General features: G+C 61.4%; 2 protein-coding genes across 4 annotated transcripts in view; one reads left to right on the forward strand and one right to left on the reverse strand.

The window, feature by feature from the left end:
- Positions 1-210: 210 nt before the first annotated feature.
- On the reverse strand, positions 211-1508 carry SSTR2 (somatostatin receptor 2). Its single transcript, XM_075169404.1, has one exon. The coding sequence runs from the start codon at positions 1454-1456 to the stop codon at positions 239-241; it is 1218 nt and encodes a 405-aa protein (XP_075025505.1). The 5' UTR covers positions 1457-1508; the 3' UTR covers positions 211-238.
- A 6925-nt stretch (positions 1509-8433) lies between these two features.
- The window catches only part of SLC39A11 (solute carrier family 39 member 11), a 94814-nt gene continuing 89746 nt past the window's right edge, over positions 8434-13501 (forward strand). Inside the window, exons 1-3 of one of the 3 annotated variants that reach the window (XM_075169403.1) lie at positions 8434-8496; positions 9595-9708; positions 10737-10775. In XM_075169403.1, coding sequence (XP_075025504.1) covers positions 9601-9708; positions 10737-10775 — 147 coding nt within the window. In that variant the 5' untranslated portion in view covers positions 8434-8496; positions 9595-9600. Of the gene's footprint in view, positions 8497-8926; positions 9227-9594; positions 9709-10736; positions 10776-13501 lie in introns of those variants that run through there. The other 2 variants (XR_012676670.1, XM_075169402.1) reach the window with 2 other exon arrangements.

The raw sequence follows: 13501 nt of genomic DNA on the forward strand, positions 1-13501 counted from the left end.
GCTACAAGCTGTCTTTGTTTGCCTGGCGAGGCAGCTCCTCTTGAACCGTATCCTTCCCAGCGCTTGAAAGCCAACCCGCCAGCAGCTCAGGAGGAGCCCAGCCGGGGACCCTCGCCGCCCATCGGCGTGTGCACCGCCATCCCTAAGCTGGCTCTCCTGCCCCGACTCCGAACGTGCCACTGCCAGTTGGGAGCAAGTGGGGAGAGGAGGGCGAAGGAAGGACAACCCCGCTGTCCTCTCAGATGCTTGTCTGCAGGTCACCATTGAGCAGGGTCCTTTGGGTTTCTGTGGTCTCGTTGAGCCTTGATTTGTCCTGCTTGCTGTCGCTCCGGTCCGCCTCATCCATGCCGCTGACCTTCACCAAGCAGAGGACGTTCTGAAAGCTCTTCTTGAAGTTGTCGGACAAGAAGGCATAAAGGATGGGGTTGGCACAGCTGTTGGTGTAACTGAGGACCACCACGAAGTCGAACATCCCCTTGAGGACAGGCGTGGGCACGATCAGGACAGAGACTGAGGAGACGTTAAAGATGTAGAAGGGGAGCCAGCAGAAGATGAAGACAGCAACCACGATGGAGACCATCCTGGTGACTTTCTTCTCAGACTTTTTCCTCTTGGAGGAGCCCACTCTGATGCCCGAGGACTTGACTTTGATGATGATGAACAGGTAGCAAAGGCAGATAATAGTGAGAGGCACCAGGAAGCCCAAGATGAAGGCGTAGATGATGAAGCCTGTGTACCAGGCGCCCGACTCTCCTGGCCAGATGATGGTGCAGCTACTCCTGCCGTGATTATGCTGCACGCCAGCATAAATCATGATGGGCATGATCACCAACAGGGAGACGCCCCAAACGGCCACATTGATCATTTTGGCTGTCCTGGGCCGCCTCCACTTGGCAGATTTAATGGGATGGACGACAGCCAGGTACCGGTCAACGCTCATAACCGTCAAGCAGAAGATACTGGTGAACTGGTTGATCCCATCCACCGTCATGACAATTCTGCAGATGGCTTTGCCAAAGGGCCAGTGTACCAGGGCGACCTGCATGGCCAGGAATGGCAGACCGAGCATGAACAGCTCGTCTGCGATGGCCAGGTTGAGGATGTAGATGTTGGTGATGGTCTTCATCTTGGCATAACGAAGGATGACGTATATCACCAGCGTGTTGCCGCACAGCCCTATGATGCAGACCACGAAGTAGATGAAGGTGAGGATGGCGTTGCTGGTCAGGTCGAAGTGCTGGCCTGTGGCGTTCTGCGACGCATTGGTGGGCGCCTCCATGGAGAAGTTGTCGAAGGGGGAAGCCGGGGAGAACCAGAACGCGGTGGCATTGGGCAGCTCGTATTCCAGCTCCATGGCTCTGCTGGTCCCTGGGCACTGCTGGTTCAGAGGAGCCGAGATGTCATCTTCCCTTGCTCTGGGGATAGAGGAGAAGATTCTAGAAATCAGGGAATACATAGACACGAAGGGATTCCTGGGGAGGATTTGCCCGTCTTGCTGCCAGGCTCTGTGGGAGAGATGCTCCCTGGAGGGGCTTTCCCCAAACCACCTCCCCATCTCCCCTCCGGAGACCGTGCGGTGCCGAGTAGTCTGCCCTGGACACACCACAGCTCCTCCTGACTCCAGCGGTACCAGAGTCCCTAAGACACCCAAAATCCAACTGGTGAGTCCCGGGTGGGTGCGACTGATGCCCGAAACACTGAGCGCAGGGGGAAAACCTTTTCCCTTGCCTTGCCTTTCGGCGGGGTGCCAGCCCCTTCTTTCCCGGCCACGACCCGAGCCGGGACGGGCACCCCGAGCCCGAACGGCTCCCGTGGACGATGAGCTCGGGGCGGGGGAGCAGCACCCCCCCCCCCGGGTCCCATCCCTCCGCTGCAGCCGCCAAGGGCCACCCGGGCGGGGCTGCCCCGAGCGCGGCCCCGCCGCTCACCTGCTCCCGCCGCCGCGCCCCGGCCCGGGGGCAGCGGGGAGGCGCCGGTAGCGCCCGCCGCTCCGCACCGCACCGCTCCGCACCGCTCCGCGCACCCGTCGTCCCCGGCGCGGCTCCGCCGCCGGACCCAGCGCACCGGCTGCGCCCCGCCCCGCGCGGGGCGGCTCTGCGGGGCCGGGGCGGGGACAGCCCTGCCTGCTGCCCACCCTGCCTGCTGCCCTCCCTGCTCTGCCCTGCTCTGCCCACCCTGCCTGCTGCCCTCCCTGCCTGCTGCCCACCCTGCCCGCGCTGCCCTCCCTGCCCTGCTCCACCCACCCTACCTGCCCGTGCTGCCCACCCTGCCTGCTCCCTTCCCTGCCTGCTCTGCCCACTCTGCCTGCCTGCTCTGCCCTGCTCTGCCCACCCTGCCTGCCCGCGCTGCCTTCCCTGCCTGCTCTGCCTGCCCAGCTCACTCTGCCCACCCTGCTCTGCCCTCCTCTGCCCACCCTGCCTGCTCCCCTCCCTGCCCTGCTTTGCCCACACCGCCTGCTTTGCCTGTCCTGCCGTGCTCCCCCCTGCAGTGCCCACGCTGCTGTGCCCACTGCCCTGCCAGCGCCTGGTGAGCCAAGCAGGGCACCTGCGGCTCTGGGTGCCGCTGCTAGAGGTCCGGCCGGCCATGTGGTCCCAGGCTTTGCTCCTGGGAGCGGAGCCTCTCCTGCTCGCAGAGGCTGTTGGTGCACGGCGAAGGGTGCCCAAAACCAGGGCATCAGAGGGGCTCCCAAGGGCATGTGCTGGAGGTGCGGTGCAGCTGGCAGCGTAGGTGCAGGGACCCCGCTCCACCCCAGAGTGTGGCGGGACCTGCCTGGCTCCACGGGGCTTCCAGCAGAAGAGACCCCACAGGACCGCACGCCCCTCGGCTCCTTCGCCTTCCTGGCACAACCTTGGCCTTGCTGCCTGGCTCCTGCTGCAGAAGCTGATTCTCCACATTTTGATTCCAGCGATGGTGCAAAGGGCTCAGCTTCTCCTGATGTCTCCAGGGCCACTGGGGTGGCGGGGGATGAATGGGGCAGGGCGACGGCAGGGTGATGGCCACGCTGTGACCCCGGCTGGAGGCCCCCAAGACGTGTCTGAGTCCCAAAGTCTCCCGGGAAGCTGGGAGTACCTTGGCCCCGGGATTTTGCACCTTCCCACAAAGGCAAGGCAAGGCAGGTCCTTGCTGGCTTGGCACAGCCTGGGAGAGGTGGGAAGGGGATGCGGTGATTTTGGGGTCTCGGGGGACTTGTGCAATATGGGTGGCTACTGCCGCAGCCTCTCCCTCTGCAGTTACCCAGTAACCACGACTGGAGGAGGAAGACCAAAAAAGAGAGGTTTGGGGGAGATAACCTCTGCTCTGGTTTGTTTGAGATCTTGAAAGCAATTAAATAATAGCTATTCCTTCCCCCCCCTTCCATCACTTATCAAAGAGACAATAGAAAGCAGGAAATTAAGAATGACTTGGAACAAAGAGCCTGGAGCAAGGCTGCTGATTGCGGCAAGAGGGGCTGGGAGGTTCTCATCTGCACTTAGCCATCCACTTCCCAAGGTGGATCTGGAGACACCAGGTCCTGGAGCATGAGCAAGAGTCATGATCAGCCTCATAAATCTTTAGGAGGCTGGAAAAAGCTTCTCCTGAAATAAATGATGTGGAAATTAATATCCCAGCCAAAGCGCGTGAGGAGAGAGGATAGGGAAGATGGCTTGGCTGATGCGGATGGGGGATGGGGTCTCTGCGGGGTGCTGCCCACTGGGGTTGGGGTGTCCCATCGCGTGTCACCTGTGTGTCACCTGTGCAGCATCTCCCTGGGATGCTGCACGTGGCCCCTGGCACCACCACCATGCTCTGCCTGCTGGAAACGTAGGCAGAGGTGCAGGCAGAGCAGAGATGTTCCCCGACACCAGCATGGCACAGGAGAGGGTTCCGATGCCTTGGGACCTTTTCACACTTGTTTTCCCCTCTCTCGGCTGGTTCCTGTGCCCAGGAGGGATGTCCTGACCGTGCCCTTCCCTCAAAGCCGCATCAGCAGCCGTTGCGGGCTTCAGCCGCCCTCTGCCCTTCGCTCCCACCTCCGTGGGAAGCTGGTGTTGGATGCAGGGAGCTGTGTGAATTCAGCCAACAAGCTCATTTGGCTAAAAACAGATCTGATCTTCATTAGAAAAACCCCAAAACTAATGAAATGATGGGCCAGTGTGTATTAAGGGGCTGATCTGAGCCGATTTCCATCCAGCGAGGAGTGCAGCAGCGGCTAGCTGAATGGGGAAGCTGTGCCTGAGCCTTTTGAAGATCTTTTTTCTATTCTGCTTAGATTTAGGGTTGCGTTACAGCCTAGTGTAGGGTCTGATCTGTACCTCTGGGTGGTCCCTGTTTGGAGAGACATTGTCTTACCCCAGCAGCTGGTTTGGTGCTGGCAGATAAACTCCTCTTTGTCCTTTAGCCCAGAAAGCATCCACTCTGCTGAAAAGCAATTTACTGGCAGGGCTGGATATAGGAGAAATGCACGGCCTCTTCCCACACGGCTTTGACGGCCGATGTAACCCATGGGAGAGGGGCATGGGGATTACGTGACCATAAAGCGGTTCTTAAAGTCCTTCCAAGTTTCCTGCCATCCATTCCCAGCTGTTCTGCAAGACTTCTCATGGAAAACAGCGCTTTCGACCCCTGTCCTGGAAATGAGTGTTGTAAGGAGCTGGGGGTTTGGTTGCCAACGGAGGGGTAGGGTGAGCCGGCCTTTCTACCCAGTACGTGGAGGGAAGGCAGCGAGATCTCCGGCATTTTGCAGGAATGAAGGAGGCTGTGTTGGACTGGTGGGGCTCTCTCTGGCGGAGGGGAACTGGAGGAACTGGGAGGCAGCTGTCATTCCCCAGCAGTCGGGAGGGGAAGGATTTGCTCCCGAGCGCAGCTCGCTCCGCAGCTTGCTCCTCCTGCGCTCCGCTCGCCTGCAGCCGCCCACGCTGCTGGGGGAGAGATGGGGGTGCATGGGGCCGGTCACCCACCTTCGGGTCCCAAGTGGGTGCCACGGGGCCCCCACACGTGCCCTGCTGTCTCAGCCCTGTCCGTCGCTGTCCTCAGGACTACCCTGCCCACAGCCCTTCTGCTGGTCTCTCCCGTTACCTCCGTTAATGACCGATGGCAAAAATGCCAGGTCACGGCTCTGCATCCTGTTTGTGCTGGGAGACAGGTCCCTGGGGGTTAAAGCTTCCTCTCGTCTGGGTGCCCAGCTGCATTGTCCCATGGGAAGGGTGGGAAGTGGTGGGAAGGACCTTTGCAGGGAGCAAAGTGATGCCATGCAGCCTCGCTGGCCCCGTCACTGTCCCCACTCCCAGCGCGCGGGGTGCAGTGCCAGCCTCATCATCGCCTTCGCAGAGTGGTGGGCAGGCCCCGAGCAGCTCTGCAGCCATGCCCAAGCCCACTCCTGCCCAGCACGCTGCCCTCGGGGGGACCCTGCTGTCCCCCGTGGCCGTAGGGACAAGGCCAGCACAGGCAGAGGTGACTGTGGCGTTTCCTCTCCCGCGGTGGCACTGCCCTTTCCCTGCCCTTTCCCTTTCTCCAGCCAACAGCCACAAGCAGCTTTGGTGGCTCCGCTGACGCCTGGCTGGAGACTGCCTGGCTCAATTACAGGGATGCCTGGGATGGGAGGAGGCTTTTATTTCTGCTAATTAGCCAGACAAACAGGCCTGGACCATCTCCCCGCACCCCTGAGGCAGGGCAGAACTGGGCTGATTGCTGCCGGACGACGACGTGATCTAATCGGGCAGCGTCTGCAGCGGTGATTGATGGGGTGGGAGAGGCGCTGGTGCCTTCACCTGCGGCCAGGGCAGGCAGTAGCATCCCCGCACACCCCGCAGCATCCAGACCCCACGGGATGCAGGTTTCTCTGCAGCCCCGGCGGGTCGGAGGCTCTCCTGGGGGACCCCCGCACCCTCCGTGTACGACTCCTTCCCCGGGGCTGCCTCCCGCTCCCCCCAGACCTCCCTGTAAAGGGCTCCTTCTTCCCGCTCCTGCCTCTCCCATTCTCGCCCTGCTGTTATTTGGCTCCGTAATCAGTTTATTGATCTCCGCCGAGGGGACTGGGACTGGGCTGCAGTGAAAGCTGCTGCACACATTCCCCGTGAGTCATATCGCTAAACCCCTGACACTAATGAGCCTTTGGCAACCACGGACCGAAATCTCTGCTCCTGCTCGTGCCTCTCCCTGCTGTGCCTGGCTTGTTGGAGGGTCTGCGCATTAAACCAGGACTTAACAGTAGTCTGCGTTTGGCAGTCAGGCCAGCTGAAATGTCAGGGTTAGTTACAGCACGCGCCGATCCGCTGGTACTCGCATCCCCTCCTGTTCAAAGCAGCCGCGGGTCGTAGCTCAGTGCCGGCGGGACTCTGCGCTCCCCAGCCTTGCACCGCGTCCATCGTGTCTCTCGCGGCGAGCCTAACGCCAGCGGAGAAGCATAAAGCTGTCACTTTGTGCCCCGTGACTAATAGGTGCCATTAGCTCGTGGGATGGGGATGGCGTGCCCCTGTCCTCTGGGATGTCTCTGGATGTCCTCGTTCCCTCGGCTCGGCAGCCGCCTTGGTGCGGGTCCAGGCTGGCTCCGTCCACCACCCCAGCTTGACAGGGATGGATTTGGGTGGGAAAGAGCCCAGCCCAGAGCCCAGCCTGCGCAAAGGGGACACAGGGCAGGAACAGAGGGACCCCGCTTGCTGTGCCTGGCGAGAGGCACGGCTGGGGCATCTCCAAACCTGCCCCAGCCCGCGGTGCCCCGGGCCATCGCTGTGCTGGGATGTGTCTCTCTGCACCTTCTGCTGCCACAGCTACCCCAGACATCGCTAAGGATTTTTATTGCAAAAAACCAAAGGGATTTGGGTCCTGGCTGCCCGGCGGCCCCAGGAGCCGAGACTGCCGTGCTGCCCCTTGCAGCGTCTCACGAGAGAGATTGCATGAGAATTTGTGCCCCATTTGTTGTTTAAAATGCATTTTAGGGACCCCAGGTAATGCATGGTTGTGACCGCCGGTCTCGTCCTTCCTGGTGCTGCTAGAGGCAGGGGCCACGCAGGAGCTGCCAGCCCTCCCTGGCTCTGCCTTCGCCTGCCTGCAGCAGGGTGCAGCGGGGGGGTAACTGCCCCCGGCGTGGGGAAGGGGCTGGACTGGACCCTGTCCCTGTCCCTCGCCGGGGCTGAGCTGCGGAGGACGGGCAGGAGCGCGCAGGCAGGCGGGAGGACGAGTGGCTGGTGTGGGGGCAGCCCTGTTATCCTGGGGAGGGTGACGTGGAGGTGTCCCTGCACGCAGAAATGACACCGGGGAAGGGGAGGTGTGAATTGATTTTGCTGATGCTTCTGCACGGAGCCTCACTGCCATCACCACTTGTCCCCATTGCCTGGAGCTGCCCACACGTCCCCAAACAGGGACAGCCCTGCCAGCCGCCCCCAGACCATGGCAGCGTGCAGGGCTCCTCTGTCAGCGGTGTCCCCATGGCCGGCCCCGCCAGCTCACCAGCTGTCCCCAGCCCTGCCAGCGCCTCCGTCACGGCTGGCCGGGGGACCCCGGGGCGGCGGGGGGAGCTCTGATTGCTCTGTCCCCGCGTCCCTCCCAGCTGGCACCTCACACTGCATCTGCCTTGCTACGGGAGCTAATGAAGGATGCGAGCAATTACAGGGGGAGATTGATTAAATCCTAAATCAGGGAGGTTTCAAATGGCCTTGACCTTTCCCAGCTGTGGCAGGGGAGGCTGATCAAAGGCTGTTAAAAGACAAACCAGCTAATAAGGAAGGGTGATGTTGCAGAAGAGCTGGATGCGTCCTTCTGCCACCCCCTGCACCCTCTGGCGTGGCACAAGCAGGAGGCACCAGCAAGCCCCGAGGCTGGCCTGGCTCCCTCTGCCCCGTGGCCGTAAGCCCCTCTCCCTCCTGCCAACGCCGCTGAGCTGCTGGGGAGGAATCGCTGTGGAGTCGCTGCTGCCCGCAGCCCAGCCGGGGCTGCAGGCTTGGCCGCCATGTGCCCCGTCACGGTGCCTTGAGGGGACGTCAACGGGTGGTGGTGCTGGGTGCACCCTCCGACGGATGCCAGCGGTGGTGGGTGTGGGGGGGGGCATGTTTCCAGCAGGCTGCCATGTGCTGATCATTAAGGTGCAGCCTCTGGCTGTTAATGAGCACGGCTGATTGCGCTGCACGGGCACAGCTCACCACACCAATGGCGGGGCCATGCCCATGCTGCTGGGTGGCAGCAAGGGTCACTCTCAGGACATCCCAATCCAAAGGCCAGGAGCTGCCTTTATGCAGCCCAACGGGAAGCCCTTCCCGGGGGTCACCTGGCCGCGGGGGGCTGCGCCGTGCCCGTGGGTGGCAGTGCCAGTGCCAGCCCTCCCCCCCCCGCCTTGCCGCGCCCGCCCGCACCGCTCTCCCGCCCGCACCGCTCTCCCGCCGCCTCACCCGCCCGAAACGCAGAGCCGCGGGCGGCCCGCCCCCGCCGCGCTCCCATTGGTGGTGACCGCGGTGGTGGGCGGGGCGGTGGCGGCGACACGTGTGCCGGCACCAGGAAGTGGCGGCGGCGCCGCGGCGCGGAGCGGTGAGCGGGGCCGGGGGGCTCCGGGCCCGGGCGGTGCGGGAGCCCTGGGCCCGTCTTGACGGCTGTAGGGCCTGGGGTGCCGGCGCGAGGGCCGGGGGGCCCGGGGTGGGGTTTGGGGGGGCCCGGTGGGGTGTTGGGGTCCCCCCGTTGGGGTCTGGGGGAGCCCGGGGCGCTGGGGGCGCGGGCTGTAGGACGGGGGGGGTCTCCCTCTCCCCCTCCCCCGGGGCCGGGCAGCCGAGGGAGGGGGTCGGGGCCGGGCAGCCGGGGCGGTCTGACCCGGACACCCACCCCGCAGGGTTTGGCAGCGGCCCTGGGGCAAGGCCGGGGGCCCGGGAGGGCCCTTGAGGGGGAAGAAGGCGGTGGTGTGTGTATTTCTTATATATTTATATATAAATGTATAGATACCTGTGTATGTTCACATATTTCTGTATAAATGTATGTGTATTTTGATATATTTATACGTCTATATTTATGCACAGGCGTGTGTTCTCTTAGCAGTGCTGCTGCCCGGCGCTGCCCCGGAGCGCGGCGTGCCCAGATAACCTCTCCGGCCCTCGGCAGCCCCGCGGGCGCAGCCCTCGGCCGGGCGTTGGTGCCCCGTCCCGGGACTCGTCCCCTTCTCCCTTGGTCCCGGGGCGCCTCGAGCCGGGTGCTGCGAGGGCGTTTGCCTTCGGCGCGAGTCGAATTGGGTTTTGGCACCAATAAGTGCCACCAAGAAGCGGGCTGTGATGTACGTGCCTGGGAACCGCCCGGGGCCGTGGGACGAAGCGTCCCCTCGCTCGGTGAGGGTTGGGGTTTCAGCCGCTCTGCCCTGGTGCCGGCGCGGGGGGCTGAGCCCCAAATCAGCATGGGGTTGTGCGCTGGACGTGGTGCGTCCCATCCCTCCTTGGTCCCTCCTCTGAGCTCAGATTAAATTGCAAAGCCTTACTTAAGGGGAGGAGAGAAGCTTAGCGAGGGGCTGCAGGGGGGATGGTTAAGCTCACTCCGTCCCCTTTGGTGAGGAGGGTTTGGGGCACGCTCCCCCATTAACCAGGGAGGAACTTGGGGGTTATTCTTTAAACACCAGGCGCTTCTCCTGACGCACCTCATCTCTCCTAGGTCAGCATGATCCCGGGGCACGGGCCGGTGATCCAGTCGGTGCTGGGAACCTTCCTCACCTGGGGGCTGACGGCGGCTGGCTCGGCGCTGGTGTTCGTGTTTTCCAGCGGGCAGGTGGGTGCTGGCATCGCCCCCTCTGTCCCCGGGACGGGGGCTGCGCTGGGCTCACGGGTGCGTTTGGCTGCCTGGTCCCAAGCGTGAGGGACTTGACATTGGCCCTGGGAGGTCCTGGGGCAGGAGGAGAAAAAATGCAGCTCGTTTCTCTCCTGTCTGTCACAGAAGAGGAGAAGGAAATGAAATTCCTGACCCCAGGCTGTGGTATGTGCTGTAGCGCAGCTCACGGTGTTCGGGATGGGACGGAGCCGCAGGCAGGGCTCTGTGTGTGGAACAGCAGGTTCTCCTCCTGTAGCCTGGTTTCTCTGGTGCCGGATTTGGGTCAGCCCGTGCTCAGAACAAGCAAAGTGCTGATCGTTAAGTCATCTTGTATTCCAAAATTAGAGGCCCCCCTTGCTGTTGTGTTCAAAATTGCCCGGATGAATTTATTATTTATGCCTCTCTCTTGTGATGATTTATTCAGGAGTTTGTTGCAAAGTGAGATTCCCTTTGCAGTAGCACACTGGTTTTCTTCCTGGGGGAAGGCGATGTGCTAAAGTAGAAAAACTGCACCGGGAGTTAAGTGGGCAGGATACGTGCTGGGTTACTGGAAGACTAATGGCTTTGTTTGTAGCAGCCTGTTATTAGAGGAATCAAAATCTCCAAGGGGGGGAAACGCAGGGCAGTGTGCACGGATGGGCAGCAGAGTTTCTGGTTAACCTTTCCGTATCCTCAGAGCGTTTTGGCGTGGGCACTGGATGGGCTGAGCCCAGTCCGGGCAGTGTCGGTGGGTTGAGGGAGCCAGGATGCGCTGTCGGCTCTTGGTGATGGTGGGGTGCCATCACCCCAGGATGGTGGGCTCCGCTGCGTGAGGAGCACGGCTCTTGCCTCAAAGCACAGAAATCACTGGGGTTGCAGAGATGGGGAGAAGAAAGTTATCTCAGCGCGGCAGCGACGCAGCTGGCTTCCCCGCTTTGCGCGGTGTGTGGTGTGATTGCACTCCTGCTTCTGCCAGGAGTAAATGGCGTGTTTTGTTTGTTTTTTTTCAGAGGCGGATCCTAGATGGGAGCTTAGGCTTCGCTGCAGGGGTAAGTACAGCATCCTTCTACTCGTCGTCTCTGCCAGTGTTCTCCTGTTGACACCCCTGAAGCCCTGCCACGCTTCGTTTGGTTGCCCGCTTGCGTTAGTGTTTCTTGGATGATCGCCTGAGGTGCAGGTGGGGCAGGGAAGAGCACAGTGCGGCACTGGTCACGTCTTGTCGTGTCTTGGTGCCTGTTCGGTGAGGGTGGAGGTGGCACGAGTTGGGTCACGAGGACATTGAACTGCCCGTGCTGGATTTGGTTCTCTTGAGTTAAACTCTTCTCATTTCCTTGGGCTTCTGAATCATTCCTCCTGGAGCACTGGTGCGATGAAGATGGGCAGGAGAGCCCTTGTCCTGGAGGCTGATGCGCATAGCTTGCTTCGTGCTTCTCGCTCTCCTGCAGAGCGTGGGTGCCTTAAGCCCTTGGGAGAAGGGGGAGTGAAGACACCGCAGCTCTACATCAGGGGTGCACAGTAAATGTGGGGCTTATTGCATCTTTCTCGAAGGAAGACGTGAAACTGCGTGGCTTGAAATTGTGTTGGGGCTTGTGAATGTAGACCTTCTCCCGCTGCCCAGCTGCTGGAGCGATGGGGAGCAGGTGGAGGCTCGTTCAGACTCGTTAAATCACGTTTGTTTTCCTTCAGGTGCTGGAGTGTGCCTGGGAGCCCGGGGGATGTGCTCTCGGTGGAAGGTGGATCTTCCCAGGGTGCGTGGCGGGTGTGCAGGGCTCTGCCGGGTCCCGCTCGCTGTGTCCCGGCTGTATAGCTGGCACTTGGAGCGTGGGCGACGCTGCCAGGTTTTGGGGTGAACCATGAGCCCGGCAGCGCGGGTGGTTTGTCCTGCAGCGTGCAGTAACGCTGCTCGTGTTGAGGTTGCGCGTGGAGCGCGGCTCCTTCCTCCCTGTGCGCCGCCAGACACCGTGACACCGCTGATCGAGGTGAAATTTGACTGTTTGCAGCTCTGGAGATCACAGGTCTTCTGCTCTTCCCGGAGCCTGAAGCAAACCCAGCTGCACTGAGCAAGATTCTGCCGTGGTGGATGACGTGAAATGCTACAAAGCTCGGCTTGCTCCCTAGCAAGCTCTCCTGGAACGTGCCTGCCACCTGCTAATGATGTGCGTAATCCAACTCGTCTGTTGTAGCGGATTCTCGGGCCATCATTTATAAATGAATCACTTGCGTTAGGAATCGCCCGTTCTGGAGCTTTCCTCTGTGGTTTGATTTCTGAGCTGTTTTTCTCTGGAAGACACACCCTCGTCCCTGCAAGCCAAGTCGGAGCCACTTCTGTGGCGTCGGGGAGATGCTGCTGGGGACAGCGTGGGCTGGGCTGTCCCCTCGCTGTGGCATCGCTCTCTCCTGAAGCAGCTGGTGCGACTGTCCTGCAGCTGGGGGGGTACCGGGGCGCGGCGGGGTGTCTGCCCCGGCCGAGGGCTGGCTCGGGTGCTGCCCCGGCACGGCGTGATGCTGTCCTTGCCGTGGCCACCGCGTCGCCCTGCCAGGAGCACTGAGTCATCCCTGCGTGGCAGAGGTGTGGTTCGGCTGGTGAAGCAGAAGTCCTGCAAACATTTGCTTTTCCCCCAGCTTCTTTCAATTTGCTGTGCTCGGAGTAGGAAAGGGGAACTTTTTCTGGGGTTGCTGCAGCGTCTGGAGGGGAACGTCGGCGAGGAAACCCTCGCTGGTGGCAGGTCGCGCTGGCAGAAGGTGCTGCCACATAAACCACCCGTGACCTGCAATTTGTGAAGGTTTCTAGGTCGCGTTTATGGGCCTGAGCTGCCGAAGCTGGTGCTGGTTGGGGTGAGCTGTCTGTGTCACCCAGGGTCACTGCAGCCCTGCCCTGGTGCTGCATGGCCAGGACCAGCTCTTTCGGAGGAAGGTGCCAGAGATCCACAGGTGATTGTGCCACCGTTGCTTCTAGGGCCGCTGGGCTCGCTGGGAGCAGGTCCTTGCTCGGTGGTCGAGTCTTTGGGTGGCAGTGATGTGGCAGAAGCACCAGAGGTTGGAACTTTCATCTTCCTTTTCGCTCGGTTTGCTCCAGATGTGCCTCGTGTCTGACAAGGGGCTGGCGTATCCCCCTGCGAGGGCTGCGCTCGACCCCGCGCCTTGACGCTTCCCCTGTGCAGCTGGGGTTTGCTGGATGTCACCCTCCGGCAACAGGATCCCCCTGAGTTTTTAGCAGAGTTTTTCGTTTCCCAGCCGGGCAGCATTGTAACGCTTGGCTGGCTGTGTCTCTATCTCGTCCTTACCCGAAAGGGTTTAACAATATGAGAAGTGTTTTGCTCCCGCTGCAGACAGGGAAAGCGCTAGTGGTGTGTGTGCTTGGTGGCTTTGCAAAGAGTCCACGGAGAAGCTGGAGGAGAAACCACCTCCTGACCCGGCTCTTCAGGACAGCGCTTCGGCAGGAGGGACCGTGGCTGACTCGCGGCTCCCTGCCTGGGGGTGGAAGTGGAATGGTGGAGGTGGGACGTGATGCTGGAGCTAAGCAGGCTGCAAGCCTGGGGCTGGCTGTGTCCAAGGGGGAAGCAATGGAGGGGAAACCCAGATGGGCTGTGAAATCCTTCTGGCTGGCTGGGAAGAGGGGCTGTTCCTGCCTCATTCAGGCTTTGTGCTGCAAAACCGGTGTTGGGGGAACCTCAGGAGCAGCACGGGCTCTCTGTGTTTTAGCAGTCTGGCTCTGCATGGGGGAAAAAGCAGGATGTGGAGCAGCCGGTTTTGAAATCTATTTGTACTGTTTTCT

The sequence above is a fragment of the Calonectris borealis genome, chromosome 20 (assembly GCF_964195595.1).
Source record: "Calonectris borealis chromosome 20, bCalBor7.hap1.2, whole genome shotgun sequence".
NCBI classification, from domain to species: Eukaryota; Metazoa; Chordata; class Aves; order Procellariiformes; family Procellariidae; genus Calonectris; species Calonectris borealis.